At 55.9% G+C, this 20,102-nt stretch overlaps 1 protein-coding gene across 3 annotated transcripts in view; it reads left to right on the top strand.

Annotated features, from left to right (window-relative positions):
* The first annotated feature begins 1,906 nt into the window (after window positions 1–1,906).
* Megf6 (multiple EGF like domains 6) overlaps window positions 1,907–20,102 on the top strand; it is a 95,509-nt gene continuing 77,313 nt past the window's right edge. For all 3 annotated transcript variants that reach the window (XR_007593756.1, XM_050153324.1, XM_050153323.1), the window contains exons 1-3: window positions 1,907–2,283; window positions 8,258–8,392; window positions 13,325–13,434. Coding sequence is in view for 2 of the 3 variants with exons in the window: in XM_050153324.1 (XP_050009281.1) it covers window positions 2,165–2,283; window positions 8,258–8,392; window positions 13,325–13,434 (364 nt within the window). In the remaining variant the exon portion in view is untranslated. The remainder of the gene's footprint in view (window positions 2,284–8,257; window positions 8,393–13,324; window positions 13,435–20,102) is intronic.

Here is a 20,102-nt window from a genome sequence, read left to right as displayed (position 1 = left end):
GGCCAATAAAACTTTGATTCAGGAAAATTAAGTTGGGGGGGGCTAGAAATTCATGCACTAGGCCATGTACTTTTGTAAAATCAGCAAAAATTATTTCCTTCAGTATTATGTTTCTTCAATAAGGTCCCCTCATTGGTTTCAGGAGACTAAACACCCAGACAGAACCCCACCGAGAGATTCTCTTTCTCACCCAGGACCACCTTCTTCCCTCTGATGACCAGAGACGATTGTGGGGTGGAGTCCTCTTTGGCTCACCCACCCCAGATCCTGGTCCTGGGGCGTGGTTTAGCAAAGGAGGCGGTGAGCCTTTTCAGGGTCCGGGTCCACGTGTGCACACTCTACTGACCGCGTGCGCATTCATGAGAAAGTCAGCTCCTGGAGAGAAAGGGGTGCTTAGAAGGAACCAGCAGATGGGCCCACTGCAGTTTCCGACTTGGGGAGACAACCTTGACTTCCCTGCAGTGGAGGCCCCGAACTGAGGTGGGGTAATCGATGATTTCTTGGGTGCAGACACTTGGAAGGCCAGTACTTTAGAGTCACCCAGCGCTTGAGTCAGCCTCTACTACTGAGATCCAGGGAGGAGCCCGTGATGGGCTCAGGCAGAAGAGGGAGATCTGGTCCAGAACAGAGAAGGGCAAAGTAGGGTCCTGTCCTGTTTGGGGAATCAGGTAGCAAGTTCCAGGACCCCCCTCAGCTGCTTCCCCCCTCCCTCCCTGAGGCCAGGGTCCTGTGCTAGTGCTCAGATCTGCAGGTTGTAGTATTGTAAGCAGAGGCTCTGCTCCCTTCGTTGTCCCCATGGCTCTCCACTTGGGCCAGCTGTAGGTCTGACTGGCAGTACCCACGCCCATGAATGTGACTGCTGCCTTCTGAAATGCGAGTGAGACGCTTTGCTCCTCCACTTCCAGGTCCCTTGGCCAGAGGTTCCCTCAAGCGCTTGCCATTAGGGAGAGGACATTGGAACACCTACCTCACGCCTCAGGGAATGGTGGAGGAAGGAGGTCTTCAAAGGAGGGCAGGCTAGGCCTACCAATCATGTAAACGCAGGCGCTCCTCTCCAGGAGGCGAGCAGGGGCGGATGCTCACACAACTGTCTGCAACCAGTGAGGTCCCTTACTGTGCCCTTTTGAGACAATCCCAGCTCAACTTTCAAAAGGTGTCGGGGAAGTCCTGGCCCCAGAGACATCATGTCTAGCGCTGGACAGTCTGGCCCTAGCCCTCGAGAAAGTCACATCAAACCCAAACCGGAATTAAAGGACAGCAGAGAGCCCGGAGCAGGGAGTGGCTTTGCCTTCTAGACCTCTGTGCAGGTTCCTGGTGGGACCTACACGCCCACTCCACCCCATGCCACCGACCCAAAGCACTCACACAGAACTAGGAATACAAATGCCCAGACGGTGGTGTTACCTATGTCAGTACCCAAAGGAGGTGCCCAGAGGCACACAAAGGCTGCCCCCCTGATTCCTCCCTACTTCTGGGGCAGCGGGGGCGGGCGCAGAATGAGGGGCCAAGGAACGGTGAATGCAGCGTTGGTGGAGAGAAGTCACGGACGCGCTTACCGGGGTCCCAGATCACGGTTAAGTCTGTTTGCAAGGTGTGCAACATTCAGGTCGGACACCTGGACGGGACCAGACCTGGGACTCTCTGCCGGAGGTGGGCAGAGAACGCCCAGAGGATGCTCAAATGGAGACAGAAAAGCAAGCTTAGTTTTGTGGGCTGGATCAGGAGCCGCGGAGGGGAGGGGCTGGAGTGGGGCTGGAAGTGGTCTTTCTCTATTGGGACAGTGTGGGCGGGACCGAAGGCGGAACGGGCGTGGCCTGGGCTGGGGGTGGGGCCGAAAAGGGGCGGGAGCCGGGGCGGGGAGGGGGTTGGGGTCCGGGCGGGGGGCGTGCGGAGGGCGGGTCTGACGGCTGGGGCGTCCCGCTCCGAGTTCGCTCTCCAGCACTCCTGGCAAGTGTCTGCGAGCGGAGCGCGAAGTTCTCGGCGCTCGTGGCAGCTGAACCATCCGCACCTGCGGCGACCACGCGCCCCGCACCTGGTGCGGCTCGGTTGCGGCGTCCCGCTGTCCGCCAGGGCATGGCGCGCGTGAAGACTGGGTCTCGCGGCCGCAAGGGCCGCCTGTGAGTCGGCGAGCAGAGGACCGAGTGGGAGCGCGATCGCGCGCACGATGCCTGTCCGGGCGGAGGCGAGAGCGGCTTGGCGCGCGGTGGCCCTGGCTATGCTGCTGCTCCCCACCGTGCTTGCAGCCGTTCCGCCGCGCCCCCCGCGCCCGCTGCAGCCGAGCATGTGAGTAGCGCGAGTCTCGAGGCTCGCGGTAGCGACGCTGACCCGAACAGAGCTCGGGGCTTTGTCCCTGGGGCCCCAGAACAATGGGTTCTTTTGCCTTAACCAAAGAGGAGACGGTCTAGACGTGGGGTCCAGGGTTGGATATGGGGCCCTCGAGGCTGCCACAGGACCCCCAGTCTCCCGGCTCCCGCCTCTGCCGTGAGGGTCCTGCAGACTTAGGCGGATGCTGAAGTTTGGAGAGGTGAGGAATCCAAGCCCCTGCGGTGCAGAGTCCAGCTGGGGGACCGGCTTGGAGGCGGCCGAGAGGAAGCCGCCTGGTCCCACTTCCTCCCCAAGCTGGTCTCCTGGGGTCTGGGGGCCTGCGCAGGGGCGGGGGTGCCCAGAGGGGGCTGCCAGAACTGGTTTGTGTGTTAAACACGTGCGCTCTGGGGCCTCGGGAGAAGGAATTTAGTTCTAGAATGAGCAGGAAGAGAGGGTCAGGGAGCCAGCGGCGACGGATTTAATTTTGAAAGATGATTCCCCAATAGGCTGGTTAGCGGTCTCTCTTAAACTGCAAAGCGATCCCTCTGTTGGCCTCAAAGGAAAACCGGTGCGAACTGAGCCCAAGTGGATGAGGTACAGGGATGAGAGGTATACGGCCCCCACCTGGCCCTTGCAGGGTGCAAGATGGGGCCTTGTAAACTTGGCAGAGCTGCTGGGGCTGCATGGGGAGTGGAAAGACCCTAAAAGCCTGAGTTGGGGCTTTCTCTCTGCCAATTAGAGCACCCATTCAGCCACAGAAGGGACTTGCTGCTCCTGTCCAGGACTGGCACTGGAGGATCCACCTCATACTTGACCTTGAGGACAGAGGCGTGGCTGGCTCGGGGGGGGGGGGGAATGGGGGAACAAGTTTCTCACTGGGGCAGGTGCCTTCGGGACCCCCCACCCTAGGTCTTGCCTTTGATCCTGTGGCCATTACAAAGGAGAGCTGGTCTGAGTTGGGGACGTCTCACCCGAGTATGGGAGCAGCATGGTTCACGTCTCTTAGCTGTGCGTTTGCCCAGAAGGAGCTTCAACCCCAGGACGATTATATCGCAGTTAGCTTGATGGGCTAGGGTTGCCAGCCTGCCCGCCCCTTTTCATGATTGAGAGGGGCAGCAGACACAGGCTTCCTGAAGTTCTGGGTGGATGGATGCAATCTGGCACATGTGGAAACAGTTGGTCGCCCTGTATGGGTTCTCCTCCCAGCTCTGTCCACTCCTGATGATCTCCCTGGGAGTGGAGCCAAGGCCTTGCTGCTGGTATCCTGCTCACCTGGGCCCAGGAAGTCTTCAGCTGTTGAGAAAGTCTGAAAGGGTAGCGGGAGAGCCTGCCTCTTCCTGCTTGATGTGTTTTCCAGAGTCTGCCTTCCCTTCTTCCTGCAGTGGGGGCTGCACCTCTGAGGCGTGTGCCCCCACTTCCTGACCCTTGTGTCCCAATGGGCCTCTGTTCTTAGACTGTCCATTTTGGGTGGGTCTGAGTTCCAGGTTGGCCAGAAATCCTGGCTGTCTTCCTCAGAACTGCATCTCTCGGGCGTCGGCACATGGGTCCTAGCTGGCGGGGCCAGTGAGGGAGAGATAGCCTTCTGGACTTTGGAGAAGGAGTGTTGGATTTGCTGAGCAGACAGCAGGTGGAAGGAAGCCCGTGAGGACCTGCTTCCAGGGGTGACATTGCAGGTCTACTCTTAACTCCCCGACACTCAGAGCAGCAGGATAGAGGGGCTGGGAAGGCAGCCAGGGCCCTAGAAAACACTTCTTCCTGGCTGACCCTCTCCACCCTGCTTGCCTTTCCCCCCTCTGAGGCATTCTGATGAGCTGGCAGGGCCTGGTACGGCTGCCACACCTCTTTGGCCAGTGTTCATGAACTGATAGCTGCAGTTTTCATGGTGCGCTGTCCCCCTGCCCATTGCCCCCTACACCTGGTGTGCAAGCCATGGCCTTGGTGGGTTCCAGGGTAGGGCAGCTCCGACTCCCATCCCAGGTGCTCTCGTGAATCTGCAGAAAATGTGGGTGATTCTCTGGCTGCTGTTGCCTGGGGGGGGGGTGCTCAGATTCAGTGGGTAGAGCCTGGCTACCTGATTGGTTTTTTGCCTCGAGTGACTTTTCAGCTTCGTGGAAGCTTGGCTTGGCTGTTTCATCTGGAGATGGGAGTGACTGCCGAGCAGTGCAAGGCTGGTGTGGATGGCTGCGTAAGGTCTTCCTGCAGCCCCGGTGAGGATAGAGAGAGAGGCTGCCTGGGTGCTGAAGCTCTGAGTCCCGGCTGAGACCATGCCACAGTGTCCATACACAGCTTCACAGCACAGGCTTCTCCCAGGCAGAAGCCCCCTGGGCAGCTATGCTAAGAAACCCACCAGGGCTTTGGAATCAGCTAATGACTGACCATGACCCCTCCTACCCCAGGCAGGTCCCTCCGAGCTCAAGTTCCGTCTTGCAAGCTCTTTGGGCCTCCCGGCCCTGAGGGTTTAAACAGCCACATTCTCCATCTGTTGTGTAGCCCCTAATGCCCCTCTTCAGGGTGTGGGGAAGCTGACATGGTGAATGGCCAGATGTCCCAGAAGACAGGAGGTGTTGTGCCGTGGTCGGGGGAGGGGGCAGAGCAGGGGAAGGAATGCATGTCTGCTGAACCTCCTGTGACCATCTTGTGCCTGGTGGGAGGCCTCTGAGGGACTTCATCTGCCTTCTCACAGTGTTGCTAGGCCCCTAAAGCCTCACACTTGCCGGTGTGCCAGCTGTACCCAGGCCAGGGGAAGTATGCTCAGAGGTGAGCCATGAGGCCAGATGAGGGAGGCAGAGACAAATCATCCTCCTGAAACAGGGTCAGGCTGGTTATAGAGACGGTGTGCCTCCCACTTCCACACCTTGGTAAAAGGTGCCATTGCCATGAACACCCCTGGCCTCTAGCTCCTTCAAAGACTTCCCGGAGCAACATTCCACGCTTCAACAGATGGCTCTGCAGCTGGGCTGAAGTCCCCTCCCTCTGCTGGCCCTGGGTCTACCTTGTGGTTTGGGCTTTGCCTTTCCCGCCTCGGTGAGAAGCTACATGCAAATACAAGAAACAGAAAGACACCTTCAGCTCAGTGTTTGCTGGGTTCTTCTGGGGCCTGAGCTAAGGCTGTCTTTTTGTCTCTTCCTTCCCTTCCTCTAATATCTAGTATCCCCCATCCTCCACCATGTCCCTTTGCCTGCACTTCCTAGGAGAGGTGCTGAGCCCAGCTTGTGCCTCCCCGTGTCCCTGTTAATGTCAGTTAACCACCTTGGGGGGTCCCTGTAAGAACTTCGAAGCCTCTGGACTGGTCTCTTGTCCATGTGGCTTCCTGCAGACCATCCTCACATGGTGGGGGATGGTGGCATTCTCTACCTGTCATGGGTGTCCTTATGCCTGCTCTGCTGCTCTCTCGGGCCTTCGAGAGGCACAGAGCGCAGGGGCAGGGTTCAGAAGGCGAACAGAGTGAGCATGCAGTCAGGGAATGCGACTGTGTGACCACACTGGAGCAGCTACCACCTGGCAGGAAGGGTTCTAAGTGGTTAGGGAAACAGACACCCAGTGTCCCCTCTCCCAGGCACCACCTCCTGTTGGTCCTCCAATCAGCTGCACTTACCACTAGCCAGAGGGCAGGTGTGTGTGTGTGTGTGTGTGTGTGTGTGTGTGTGAGAGAGAGAGAGAGGGGGGGGGGGCATATGATCAGGGGTTCCGTAGAGGGCACTATCCAGTGGGCACACCACAAAGTGGAAGCCACAAGGATCAAAAGGCCAGGACCCAGGCCATGGAATGCTGAGGGCTTTCCCTGTGTGGAAACTGCTGGCCTTGTGCAAACCCTTGCCCTGGTCTCTCCCTGTGTCCCAGCTTGGGATCCTCAGCCCACAACAGGCTCTCGGAAGTCTGGGTCCCCCATTCCTTAGCTAGCCATCCGAGCAGCACAGAATCTCAGCAGAGCCCAGGAAGAGGAGGGGGTCTTTGGTCCAGGTACCATGTCTGGTTGGCAGATGATTCAGGGGAAATCACTGTCACCTCCTGTCAGGTGATGAAAGCGGCCAGCAGTCCCCATGGGCTGATGCCTTGAAGGTGCCTGGTGTCAGCATGGGGGAGGAGGAGGGTGGTTGTGGTCGTGGTGTTTGTGCTTGTTGCTGTCATCATTGTCGTTGTGGTCACCGTGGTCGTCTGTCTCCCTAGGGATTGTCTCTGTGAGGTGGCAGAAACCTTTCCCATCTGACCCTTCTGCTTCGTCCTGTCTGGGATTCTACCTGGCCACAGAGAATGTGTTCACAGTTAATAGCGCACACGTGGGGTCCACAGCATACTCCAGGTCCCACTGCTTTGGCCTGGCACCCGAGAGTCCTTGCCCTGCAGTCACCCCAGACTTGAGATGGCTACCTCCTGCCCTAGACGGGACATTTGGGAGACTGGGGAAGGTATCATGGGACTGGGAGGACTCAGGACATGTGACAGTCCTGCGCCTAGGATTGCTGATGGCTGCAGTGCTGACTCTGCCCTGCCTGTGTTGTGACTGATGGGAAACTAGGGTTTAGATGGTCTGGTGTCATGCTGGCCAGGTGCAGACCCTGCTCCAGGCTGCGAGCCCTTGATACTGTGGCTGGGTGGTGCAGACGCTGCTCTAGGCTGGGAGCCCCTGATGCCATGGCTGGGAGACCCTGATACTATGACTGGGAGCCTCTGATACCATGGCTGGGCAGGTACAGTCCCTGCTCCAGGCTGGGAGCCCCTGATGTTTGTTTTCTACGGACATCTTGACTGCAGGTGGTCCGTACACTTCCCCGAGGGGGTGGCTTCCCATGCAGCAGAGCCAGGGAAAAAACAAAAATAAAGGCTTTTTGGTCAGAACATCCGTCTGGGGGTGGCTGGTCTAGGGCCAGAGCTGCTGGTTGGCGTGGTCAGGGTCTCTTAAGTGCTGGACTTTGGACAGCACCCAGCAGTCACTGAGAATGTGGAAGTCACTTGGGGAGGGGTGCCTCATTGGGCATGGGATGGAGGCAGAGGTCAGGGCAAAGCTAAGAAAGCATCTATATCCCCTAGCAGGGACCTCCGCTAGGGTGGGAGGAATACCCTGCTCACTGTGTATACCGAGGATTTCAGGCTCTGAGCAAGTTGGAAAGTGACTCTGTTCCGTGTGCGTGTCCTGTAACCCTTGGTGCTCGGGATTGAGCTCAGAGCCTGGCCATGTGAGGTACTCACCTGTTTGCCAGGCTTGGTCCAATGTAGTGGGTCTTGTCTTCTGTTTCATGACTTGCTTTTGCATTCCTTGGTCTCTCGGGGGTACAGGCTTGAGTGAGCCTGAGCTTTGTGTTCACTGCTTGGTGAGCGTCTCTAGATTGCTCTTCTAGTTGATTTTCTCTCTGAGGGCTGGAGCCTTTTCTCCCTTTGGTTTGCCTGGAGGGCTGTCTTAGGTCACCCACCTTTGGCACTCTGTGCTCCCCTTTCTGGCTTCTGGGACAAGTGAAGGGCAGAGACATAAGAAGAATCACTGCCCTGGGTATGGCTGGATAGTGGCCAGAGTTTTTGGTTTTCTCTTTCCTAATTCCTCCTTGAGCCCATCCTTACTCCTGGGTCTTGTCCACATACCCCTGTGTATTCTGAGAATTCAGGGGAGACACTGAGGTAGCAGGGGTGAAGGAGGGTGTGGAAAGAGCATTATTCTGGGGACCTGGACTTGGGGAGCAGCCTGAGCCCCGACCAGGACTGTTCAAGGGATGGATGACCCTGCCTACCTTGAAGATTCTTAGGGACTAGGGCAGTGCCTCGTACAACACAGGATCCTGGCAGAAGATGCTGTGGCCATCAGTCCCTCAGTCCCCTTGTCCTGGAGTCCAGAGTAGATGCCAGGCGGGCATTGTGCTGTGGCCCAGCCATAGCTGAATGCTTAGTATAGCTCTGGAGGCGTGACTGGTGCCAGCCAGCTGTTGGTAGTGGAGAAGTTGAATGTCATTGTCCTTCTTTCCAGGCCCCATGTGTGTGCCGAGCAGAAGCTGACCCTGGTAGGCCACCGCCAGCCCTGTGTGCAAGCCTTCAGTCGCATCGTGCCCGTGTGGAGAGCAGGCTGTGGGCAGCAGGCATGGTGCATTGGCCAAGAGCGCAGGTACGTAGTGAGCATCCTGGTCTAACGGGGGAACAGTTCTCAGCTAGGACTGCAGAGTGACCTCTAGGGTCAAACAGCTTGGGCTGGAGCCCCACCTTGATTCCATCTCTCATCGAGGATGTGGTCTCTTATTCCCAGACTCTAGAAGGCCTGCTTGGGCAGGTCCTGGCCACTTATGAGGGTAGGGAGGAGCCCTGGTGGTGGTGGGACCTTGCAGGGGAGGTGTGCTGATTGGCCAGAAGGTAGAAGCCCTGCTCAGCCAGCTGAGATCCCAACTGGAGATGTTTGCCACCTGACCTCTGGGCCCAGTTCCCAAGCCCATGAAAAACTTATTGCTCAATGTTTTATTTAAAAATCAAATCTTAAGGAGTGCCTTTGCATAGCTCTCCTCCACAGGGCCGAGGGGAAGCTGGGCAGTGGGAGAGAGCCGTGGAAACGTTGGGTGGTAAGGGCGTAGCAGAGTTGGCTGCAGCCCTAGCTAGGTGGAGGTGTGTGTCTGAGGAGTCCTTAGCTGGGCAGGGTGCTCAGCAGGGGGAAGCCTTTAGTGTTGCCTGTTGCTGCTCTTGTGGGAGCTGGAGTTCATGGGGTACTTGGGCCTGCTCTGCCTGGTCCAGGAGCTCCAGAGGCCACTCAGAATTCAGTATTTGTTTGTCGTCCATTAGGGCTGGTGTAGAGAAGAGATGGAAAAAGTACAGCCGAGAAGCCTTGTTTCTCAGGGACTGTGTTTGGTCTCCTCACCCGGGACAACCAGGGTGATGCCCGAGGTGGTGGGTGCTGTGGGGTGAGGTGCTGACCTAGACGGGGTGGGGCATGCGGCTCAAGTCTGCGAAGCATAGCAGCGCCCCTCCCCATGGAATGACATGTGGCAGGTCAGGAGACTTAGGAACTCAGAGGCAGAAAGGGAGGTCTTGACCCGGCCTCAGAGGTTGACATTTGTGCTTTTTCCTTCCAGCCCTCACATGGCCATGGGTGCACATGCTTATACATGCTTATACATGCTTATGAAGCAGGGCTTGGTCCACTAAGCTTGTTTCCCTGTCCATAGCGTGTGAGAGACACTCTGTTTGGAAGCCACTGGGGCCCTGAGGCTGGAGACTCTGTGGCAGTCAAGGTCTATAGGTTGACAGGGTTTCCTATGTGGCTGATGGCCTCCAGCATCATGGCATGATGTCCTCTGATATCTGGGAGGGCCACACTTCCCTGGCTGTGCACGTGTGTTGGGGAGACAGGACATTGGTGGGTAGGTGTGGGGGAATGGTGTATATGGCATAGTGTCGGAGTCAGGGTTTTCTGGATATCTCAAGAGGGCTTTATCTAGGTTCTGGGATCCCCATCATACTGCCCAGCTCAAGGCATCTGGTGCCCTTCACCTACTCTCTGGCCTGTAACATAGACATTCAATCCCGAGGTTGGGGTGGGGGTCCCATGTGGCGTTTTGGGTTCTAGGTGGGGACCAGGGCTCTGTGGATGAGCAGCTGTTTACTATAGTTGAGGCCATTCTCTGTGTTGGACATAGGCCTGTTTCCCTCACCCATCCTGCTCTGAGGTATACCTGAGTTGTGTGCCTCAATGCCTACAGAGGATGAGGGGGTCCCACCAGCTCATGGGGATCAGAACTCAGTAGTACCCATTCCAGCCAGGCCCACCTCAGCTCTCAGTATACAGTAAACACAGGCATGCTTGAGGTCCTGAAGTCTTTTTGCTGTCTCTCCCAAGCCCTGGGAGATTCTCCCATCCTCATCAGGACAGCTGATCTTCCAGTAGCTGCCCTGCTGTGCTGGCCCCAGCCCATACCTCTTAAGAATCCAGCCCCAGGACTATCCACCCCCTTATCCAGTGTGCCTGACCCTGTGAGATGTTGCTTCTTTTCCACTAACTGTGACTGGGTCCTCATCTCTACCCGGAACCCTCAGGCCTGTCCTTCTTCCTGGCTCATGAGCAGAACCCACACTGGATTGTAGTCTGAGGTTGGCCTCGGTGGAACAGGTGTTTAATATGGAAATGAGGTCGGAATGGGATGTGGGGATAGCGCACAGTGGTCTCTGGGACTGGGCTCGGCTAGTAGGCCCTATTGTCAGCCTTGCTGGCCTTCCAGCCAGCTAAGCCTGTAACTCAGTCACGTGCCGAGGCCCCCTGTGCAGTCAACAGTGGGCTCCAGTGCTGTCTAAGCCCTGAAGGACTTCACACTGTAATGTCGGGCATTGACCACGGTGTGGCCATGCTGATGTGGAGGCTTCTCTGTTCTGTCTTCCTCTTTCTGATGTTATATGTGTGTGTGGTTCATGCATGTGAGTGTGCAAGATGCGTACGACGGGGTGTGACCACGTGTGTGCACACGGAGGTCAGAGATGTCACCATCTCTCCCGCTCTTCCTTACTGTCTTGAGGTGGGTTCTCTTATCGAGCTGGAAAAGCACCATTTTGGCCAGGCTGGATGACCAGCAAGCTCCTAGTGCTGGGGATATGTGTATGGTAGCCATGCCCAGCTGTCTACATGGATGTTGGGGGTTCAAGCTTATGTTTTCTTACTTCACTGAGCCATTTCCCTGACCCCTAGTGATTTTTTTGTTTTAGTTTTTGTGGGATGGTGGTTGCGGGGGGGGGGGGGGAACCTCTCCTCCTGAGCTCCTGTGTGGCCAGCCCAGGCAGAGCATCCCAGTTTGGACTCCGGGTCCTAGCCTTCATCTGTGTGCGTGGCTAGGCCGAGAACTTGTTCTGGTCTCAGTTTTCCCTTCTGGATTGGCCTGGGTGAGGCTATAGTGATTGCTTAGGCCGTGCCCCACATGTGGCTGTCACCTGGTGGCTCCTGGCACCATCTTTTGTCTTAGAGTCATGGGCTTTTGGTGGCGGTGTGTCACCTCATCAAAGACAGGTGAGGCTGTCGTGACACCTGAGAGCATCTCCCTGTGAGACCAGACAGACAGCCAGGTCGCCAGGCTAGGAACTCTCCAGAGGTCCTTTGAGGGGCGAGGGAGGAGTCCTTTAGAAAAAGAAAGGAAGGGGTAAGAAATGGAAGGTGGCAGGTATTCAAATCATGGGGTCATAGGCCCTCTTGGAAAGCCCAGCTTGAGTACTATGGCCTCCATTCCGACCTGGTCCCAACAGCCTCCATTCCGACCTGTTCCCAGAAGCCCCCAGCCCTACAGGACTAGAGCCCTTGTGAGCTAGTGTTTGTTATCTGAAGGTGAGCTGAGTTTGGTTCTCATGGCTGCCTGGCCTCTCCAGAAATTGTGTCCAGGGGGAGCTGCACATAGCCCAGCCCTGTCTGCAGCCCAGGCAAGGGGATAAATATTTACGATGGCCAGACTCTAGTGCTCTGTCGCTGCCAAATATTGTTCATGCTGTGGTCGGTTTCATGTCCTGCCAAGGGGGTATTTTGTAAAGTGCTCCGAGACTTTCTGTGTGCCGAGCCTGTGTAGGAACACACACTTCCGGGAAGTGGCCTCAACCTTGTTTATTGGGCAGAGCCCAGGGCCACATGGCTTCCCGTGTACTGGACCAGAAAACACAGTCTGGTTTGTTGCCTAGAGATACAGCCTGGGCCACCTGACCATTCCCAGGGCCTTAAGTGCCCTTGACCTTGTGACCGTGGGCCTCGCTTCTGGGCAGGAGGGTAACCCTACCGCCTTAAGGGCAGTTGGCACTGCAGGCTGGAGACCAGTCGGGAGGCTGGAGTCAACCATCTCCTCTTTACCTGTCTTTCCTCCCCCATCTCTGTCTCTGGTTTCTCTCTGTCTTGTTCCTGGTCTGCGGCTACAGAGACTTTACAGTCAGAGGGCTCAGGGGCACCGACCAAGCTGTGCGTTTTGTGCTCATTTCTTAGCACTGCTGTGACAAATGCTGGCAGGTCAGGTGGCTTAAAAATGGCTTTGGAGGAGTCCGGGGAGATGGCACAGTTGGATAGAAACTTGAGTTCAGATCCCCAGAATCCATCTAAAAAAAAAAATGGTAGGCATAGCATCGCAGTTGGTGAGTACCACAATTCAGTGAGAGCCTGCTTCAAAGAAATAAGGTAGAAAAAATAAGATTGAGGAAGACACTCAATGTTGTCCTTGCCTCCACATATATAAGACACATGCCTGTGTACCCACACATGAGACATAAAAATGCAAAAGACAAACCATCTTTTGAAGCTGGAATTCCTATATAGTGGTGAAGTCCTGAGGGAGCAGCTGTCCCAGCCACCAGTCTGGTGCCACTGGCTGCCCTGTTGTGTCTGTCTTGGGGTGTCACCAACTGCCCCATCTCTGCACGCTTTCCTTCCTGTATTCTCAGTACGGCATGATTCAGTGTGCCCCCGTGTTAACTGATGTCAGTACAGCACTATTCAGTGTGTCCCCGTGTTAACTGATGTCATACGGCACTATTCAGTGTGTCCCCGTGTTAACTGATGTCATACGGTACTATTCAGTGTGTCCCCATGTTAACTGATGTCATACGGCACGATTCAGTGTGTCCTCATGTTAACTGATGTCATACGGTACTATGCAGTGTGTCCCCATGTTAACTGATGGCACCTTACACAGACTTTGTTCCCTGGTCAGTTGCCATTATAGGCAGGCATAGATTTGGGGGAGTCAGTGTTCAAACTCGGTATCAGAAGTGACAGACAAAGGTATCAGACTGGACAGAGCTGACAGCCAGGAGCAGCAGCCATGTGCCTTACTAGTCACTCGAGTGAGGGAGGAGTCTGTGTGGCAGGCAAGGTGGGGACAAGATTCCTCCCTGAATAGGATGGAACCACCCTGTGAAGAAGGCAGAGACCTTGAGGGGAGGAAGGAGCCAGGCTCTGGTGTCTGGGGCATTAGCTCCCTGGGCACTTCAGCCTGCTCAGCCCCCATTGGCAAGGACCTATCTTCCTATCTTTGGGGTGTTCTGAGAGCCCAAGTGCTGGCCCTGTAATGATCAACACACCCTTTCTCTTCTGTTCCAGGACTGTCTACTATATGAGCTATAGGCAGGTGTATGCCACGGAGGCCCGCACTGTGTTCAGGTGCTGTCCGGGGTGGAGCCAGAAGCCTGGCCAGGAGGGGTGCCTCTCAGGTGAGTGCCCATCTCTCTCAGCTGGTACTGGGCAGACTGAACAGAGGCATGTCTAATAGGGAGCATCTGCCTGGCTTTGACTCTCTGGGTACTGACCCATACATAGCTTTTGTCCTCTTGGTCCCTGCCCTCAGTCGCATTAGAGATCCCAGGGACTCCAGCACCACAGTTCTGTCTGCCAAAGACTGTTCGAGCAGAATTCAAATGGAAGGGGCAGTGGATTCTCAGAATAGTCTGTAGAATCGTGTATGTGTGGGGGGTAGAGCTGGCCTGGTTCTGGCATCAGAGGGAGGAAGGCAAGCCTGAGCATCTGGCCATGCCAGGGACAAAGGAATAGGCTCCTAGCCATGGAGCATGGCTATTGTGGCTGCTGGAGAGGCCTTGGTCTGCAGGTATGGGACAGGTGGCTAGCAGGCGGGTGTGGGGACCAGTGACTGGCAGGTATTTATAGGGACAGGTGGCTGGCAGGTGGGTGTTGGGGATAGGTGACTGGCTGCTGAATGTGGGGACAGGTGACTGGCAGGTGTTATAGAGACAGGTGGCTGGCAGGTGTCGTGGGAACAGGTGGCTAGCAGGGGTCGAGGGGACAGTTAGCTGGTAGGTGTCGTGGGGACAGGTGACCAGCAGGTGTCATGGGGAGAGGTGGCTGGCAGGTGTCGTGGGGATGGGCCAACAGGCAAGAGTGGTATTCCTCTAGAACAATCATCCTTAAAGTCACTGGGGTGTCTGGGAGCCACACTCCTCACATCAAAGGTTAAGCATGGTGGGCTTCACGGTTAGAGACTTAGCTGCTTGTCCTGAGGTGAACTCTAGTGAGAAGTAGGGAAGAGAGAAGGGACGGTTGGTGATTTTTTTTCCAGGAGGGAAGTGAGTCACTCTCCGGAAAGGAGCAGAGGGAAAAGGACAGGAGGCCAGCTTGGAGGTGACAAGACTGGGATGCTGTCCAGCACTCCTCAGGTTGGGGTGTTCTGGCCCAACACCAGTATCTCCCTTCCCTCTGTGCCTCTCTGGAGGTGTCTGATGTGTCCCCTTCTTCCTGTGGCTTATAATTGGGGCACAGATATCAAAGTCTGGGGCCCCTGGGTTTCTGCTGTGAGGCGGGGGCTCCCTGGGTCTGCCAGGGGAGGCACTAATAATGGGATGGGAGGATAGGGAAGCATCGGGTGTGTGTGGCTGCATGGGAGGGAGAGGGGGCTTGAAGGCTTCCAGGGACAGGTGCATGGATAGGGATGCTGTGGGCAGGATGGTGATGGTGGGGTCGGGGAGGGGAGCAGGGCAGCCTGTAGCTAGCCCTGTGTCCCCTCTGAGTCTTGAGCCGGTGTCTAGTGAATATCCCAGGGCGAGAGTGGGCAGAGGCAGGCCAAGCCAGGCTTGACCCAGCTGTACAGGCAAGACACGGGTGCTGGCTTTTGTGGGCAGGGTGGGTCTGTAACAAGGCTGTGGGTATAGCTTGTCTGTATGAGCCGGATGTCAGGCTGTCGTCTGCATGCGGAACTGTAAAGTGTAGGCAGACCTTTTCTGTGTCCTGGCAGTCGCTCCAAATAACCACACAGAGACTTGTTACTTGTTATAAATGCTCAGGCTTGTTGCTGGCTAACTCTTACATTTTAAATGTTCCCATACTTCTTATCTATCCTCTGGCATGTGGCGGTACTTTCTTTCAACATAGCACGTTCCTCTTGTTTCTGTCTGCATCTGCTTGAGACTCCTTAGACCCTGCCCATCTTCTTCCCAGCATTCTCTGTGCCCCAAAAATCATGCCTAGCTATTGACCAATCATCTTTTTATTAACACTGAGAGCAACGCATTTTCACGGTCTGCGGAAGGATTATCCCATAGGACAGAGAGCTCGGGTGGTTGTAACTCCCAGTCTGTGGCAGAAGTGGGTACGGGAGCAGGGCCACCCAGCACTGGTGAGGCTGCTAGTGGTGGCAGGGGGGCTCTGGTTGTCACATGGCCTGGGAGCCACCGCAGGATCTCCACCCGGAGCCCGGGCTTCCTTAGTTGTTTGTTTTGAGGCTTGTTTTCAATGGAGGGCCCCTAGTTACATGTCTGGCCTTGTTTATTTAATGGTCGCGGCCGAGCCTGTGATCCAGCATCTCTGTCTCCGGATGCTCTTCGCCTTCCTTGTTTATCACAGTCTGGTTCCCATCCTTGAGGGGCCGGAGCAGGTGTGAACCTGGGCCTGTCTCCTCCCCAGAGGCGGGAGATCCAGCTACTCATTGCTGGTGTTGGGGCTCGGGGCTGGCAGGGACAGCACCTGCCTTGGGAGCCCTTGGTCTGGTGAGGAGACTATGTTGTGGCTAGCGTGGGACGGGGTGTGGAGTTGAGGCTAGGCAGGTGGGGGACATCCTGGGGTGGCTATTGGCAGGGCAGGTTTTGGTCATGGTGTCTGCCCTGCATCATCAAGTTGGTGTTACCCTCTCACCACTGTCTTTCTGGAGCTGGCATCATGCCGGGAGCCACAGCCTCATGGTCAGCATGGCGGCTTCTCTGAGGTCCTGTTAGTGAGACACTGGGCTAGGCAGGGCCTGACCCAGGCGGGAATGTGGGGCAAGTGGCTACTAGTGGGCTGGACACCTACCCTGTGTGAACCAGGCAATGGAGGCAAGAAACTCTGGGCTTAGTTCCATCCCTGCTCCTGTGACCTGCGGTGTGTCAGTCCCCAGGACCTTGGCAGGAATGACAATGCCCCTCTCAGAACCATGGGTGTAACAAGTGACGTCCTGTCTACTACACAGTCGGATCTCTGGCAGGGTCTGCTTGTCCAGTTGTTATTAAAGGAGGCCAAGATACCTGTTAGCAGCGGGGCAATAGCGTACAGGGTCACTTTGCTGAGGGTTCAGGTGGATCTGTGTCAGCTGTGAGCTCCAGGGATGGAGTCGCCTGGCTCTGCATTTCTCTGTCCTGTAGGCTAGAGACCCTGGGAAGCCCCACACCAGCTCGGCTGTGTGCTTTCCACTGTCGTGAGTGAGACCAGGACAGGAACAGGCGGATAGGGCTTCTGCCCTAGAGCAGAAGTCTCAGGTCCTCCTCAGTGGCTGGAACCCCTAGATGTTCTGGCTTCTCCACGGTCCCCTTAGATGTCCTGGCTTCTCCACGGTCAGGTGTGAACATAAGCAGCTTCCCACAGTTCCCTCCCAGCCAGTGTGCCCGCAGGAACAGTGAGAACTAGGTGGGCTCAGGAGTCCTCATGCAGCGGAGAGAGATGCTCCTTTATTTCCAGCCTCCCCGTTCCTCCGTCACCTCTAGCGTCCCCCACAGAAGGGCAGTGCCCTGGCTGCTAAGTCCAGCCCTTCCCTAGCCATTGTGAAGCTTCCTTGCTCCGTGTGACCTGGAAACCGTAGGAGGACAGTGTCAGCCTCAGGGTGCTCGGCAGACCACCCTGTGTTTGTGTGTGGCTGATGGAGGGATGGAGGCCAGAGAATGGCAGGAAGCTGCTAATCGGGCTGTGATTTCTCCCAGGTCCATTTATGGGGTGGTGGCTGGGAGGTGACCAGAAAGAAAAAGTGCTGGGTGGGGAGTCGGGGGTAATTACCCAGCTTCCCGAGAGCCCTGATGGCCCCGTGACGTGGATGTGGCTGACCCTGCCCCTCCTGCTAGTCTGCCTTCTGCTTCCCGTTCCTCTGAATTCCACTCTTTTTTTTTTAAATAACATAATTATTTATTGGTTCTTTGGGAATTTCACATTATGCACCCCAATCCCATTCACCTTCATATCTGCCCCTTACCCCTACATTGCCTCCTAAAAGGAACTCCCTCCAAACTAGTTAACAACAAAACAAACAAAAACCACCTTGTTCCTCCATCTTTGCAACACCTCTCCATCCATCCTACTGGCCTTGGGAGCTATGGTGTGTCACCAGTATACCCTTTTGTCCCGTCAGCTCCACCCACAAAACGTTCACGGCACCGAGTCATGGTCTGGTTCAAGGTATCTGGCTCGCCATCCTCTCTGGACCCTCACTGGCCCTGAGTCACGCGGGTCCTGTGGAACACAGGACATTCTCACCCTCCAGCAGTTCACAGATGGGGTAGCGGTTATGGTGGGACAACCGAAGGCCCAGGATATATGGGCCTGGGCGGTCGCTGAGCTAGTTGGTCTAGTGGATCCAGGCATGGCCCTCCATGGCAGTTCAGGCTGGGCTATCACCATGGCCCCAGTGACATCATAGGCCACCCAGATCAGTATGTCCCCAGCTGCAGGAAGGCCCTCAGACACCAACATGGTCTCAAAAGGTTGACCACACCCTGGACATCCACAGAGCCCTCAGTAGTAACAGGAGCCATGGAATATCAACTCAGACACTGGCTGTGGTAGGGCCACTGACCCAGGCCTGGCCCTCAGTAGCAGCCCAGGCCTGGACGTCATACGACACCTGTGTTGCAGCACAGGCCACTCAGATCTGTATGGCCCCAGCTGCAGCGTGACCCTCAGCTCCCCACCTGCGACAGCCCAGACCCTGGGTGTGATAAGGGCCACGTTGAATTCCACTCATTCCAGTTAGGTGGTTCATTTTTCTTGGACCCTCCTAATGTCTAAGCCAGAGCTGCTCAGGAACTATGTTGGGAATTTTTCTTTCACTGAAGGAGGGGAACATATATATGTACACAGCCAGCAAGATGTCTGCCCTTAACAGCCGATCTCCAGCCCTCTGCATCCTGTCCCTGAGACGGACCTGCAGGGGTGAAGCACTGGCCTGTGATGAGGGAGCTCAGCTCGGGGGAGTGTGGACCCAGTGTGGGCTATGGGGAGACAAATGGCAGGAGCTGCCTCAGCTCCGTGGAGTACGAAGGACACTGTGAAAGACATCTTCAAGGGAGTCCAATCTCTGTCTCTCCCTGTCTCTCTCCTTGTCTCTGTCCCCCTGACTCTCTCCCTGTCTGTCTTTCCCTGTCTCTTTCCCTGTCTCTCCCTCTCCCTCCCTGTTCCTCTCCTCCCTCTCCCCCTTCCTCTCTCTCCCTGGGGTCCACAGGCTTCATTTCTGTAGGATATGTATTATGGCTGGTGTCCCAAGACAGACTAAGATAGTGTATTCCAAACGGAACACAAGGGTCATCTTCAGAAAGAGAGGCACCATCTCAAGGCAGCACAGTGCCCCAATATGTGTGCTAGTAAGTACCAGCGTGGGTGTGCTGCTCCACAGTTGCCATGGAAACAGAGGAAGTATGGGGTGGGGCACATGGCCTCCTGGGAGGGTGGACAGTTCTGAGTGAGAAGTGAGGTGGCTGAGCAGTAAGAAAGCAGGGCAGGGAGAAGCTGGAGGGTGGGGAAAGCTCTTTCCAGGTCTTTGGTAGCCTTTGTGTGAAGGTGACCGTGTGTGTTCCTAGGTAGGAGTAGCAGGGTGGGGGGGGGGGTAGGAGGTGCGGTACCAGGAATGGAATTAGCAGAATGAATGGGAAGGGTGAGGTCAGGGTGGTGGAGGTAAGGAGTCTCCTGTGGCTGTGGCAATGATGGCAGCTGGGCATCTTATGTGACTAACTCTTCTAGAGTTGATATCTTAGCTTCATTTTCAAATAAAAAAATCAGCCTAGGGACTGAAGGGTTGGTGTTGGTTCATTTTTTTATCAACGTGACACTAGCCACAGTCATGTAGGAGGAGGGAAGCAGCTCTGTGGTGGGTGTTTTCTTGATTTGTGATTGATGTGGGAGGGTCCAGCCCACTGTGGGCAGTGCTACCACCCCTGGGCAGATAGTCCTGGGTTGTTTAAGAAAGCAGATTGAAGCCTGGTGGTGGTGGTGGTGGTGGTGGCGCACACTTTAATCCCAGCACTTGGGAGGCAGAGGTAGGCGGATCTCTGAGTCTGAGTTCAGCCTGGTCTACAAAGTGAGTTCCAGGACAGTCAGGGCTATACAGAGAAATCCTGTCTCAGGAAGAAAGAAAAGAAGGAAAAGCATGCAGATAGAGCAAGGTGTAAGTCTGAAGCGGTGAGATACCTCCATCGTGAAGAGCAGAGGGGTGTGTGGGGAGATGGCCACCGTGAAGAGCAGAGGGTGCCTGTGCAGGGGTGATATACAAGCATGCTTCTCAGGGGGGAGATGTACACTCATGCTTCTCGGGGGAGACATACATGCATGCTTCTCGGGGAGATGTACATGCATACTTCTGGGGCGCATGCATCTCAGTACTCAGCTCTCTGTTTTGTTCATGAGGTGAAACGATGCTGCCTACATTCTGGATCTTTCCACCTCAACCCAGTCGAGAGAGTCTCTCATAGGCGCGCCTACAGGCCAACACAGTCCAGACGTTTTCTCAGTGAGGCTCTCTTCCTGGTGACTCCGGCTTGTGCCAGTTTGTCATGACTAGCCGTCACAGCTGGCAGCCATGATCTGGTATCCAGGGCTTGTGCCAACCATGCTACCCCTCCCAGCTGCTGGCAACCTAGATGTCCCTGGTGTCCGTGGCACGCGGGCTCATTGCTCTGCCTCTGCCTCTGTCTATGTGTGACCTCCTAGTTCCTACTCCATGTCAGGACACTCCAGTGTGTTTAGGAGCCACCCCATTCCATGTCTTCTTTCCATCTTGATGTTGACCCTGTTTTCAAGCAAGGCCACACTGTAAGGTCCCTGATGGGTATGAGTCAGGTGTCACATGGTGTTACCCACGGGGCAGAACAGAGAAAGCACAAGTCAGGGGTGGGGAGCCTGGACTGCCATGGGGACTGGG

Source organism: Alexandromys fortis, unplaced genomic scaffold (assembly GCF_014885135.2).
Source record: "Alexandromys fortis isolate MF-2015 unplaced genomic scaffold, M_Fortis_MF-2015_v1.1 scaffold_88, whole genome shotgun sequence".
NCBI lineage: Eukaryota > Metazoa > Chordata > Mammalia > Rodentia > Cricetidae > Alexandromys > Alexandromys fortis.
The sequence above is the reverse complement of the archived record's forward strand: the minus strand, read 5'-3'. Positions and strand labels throughout refer to the sequence as shown.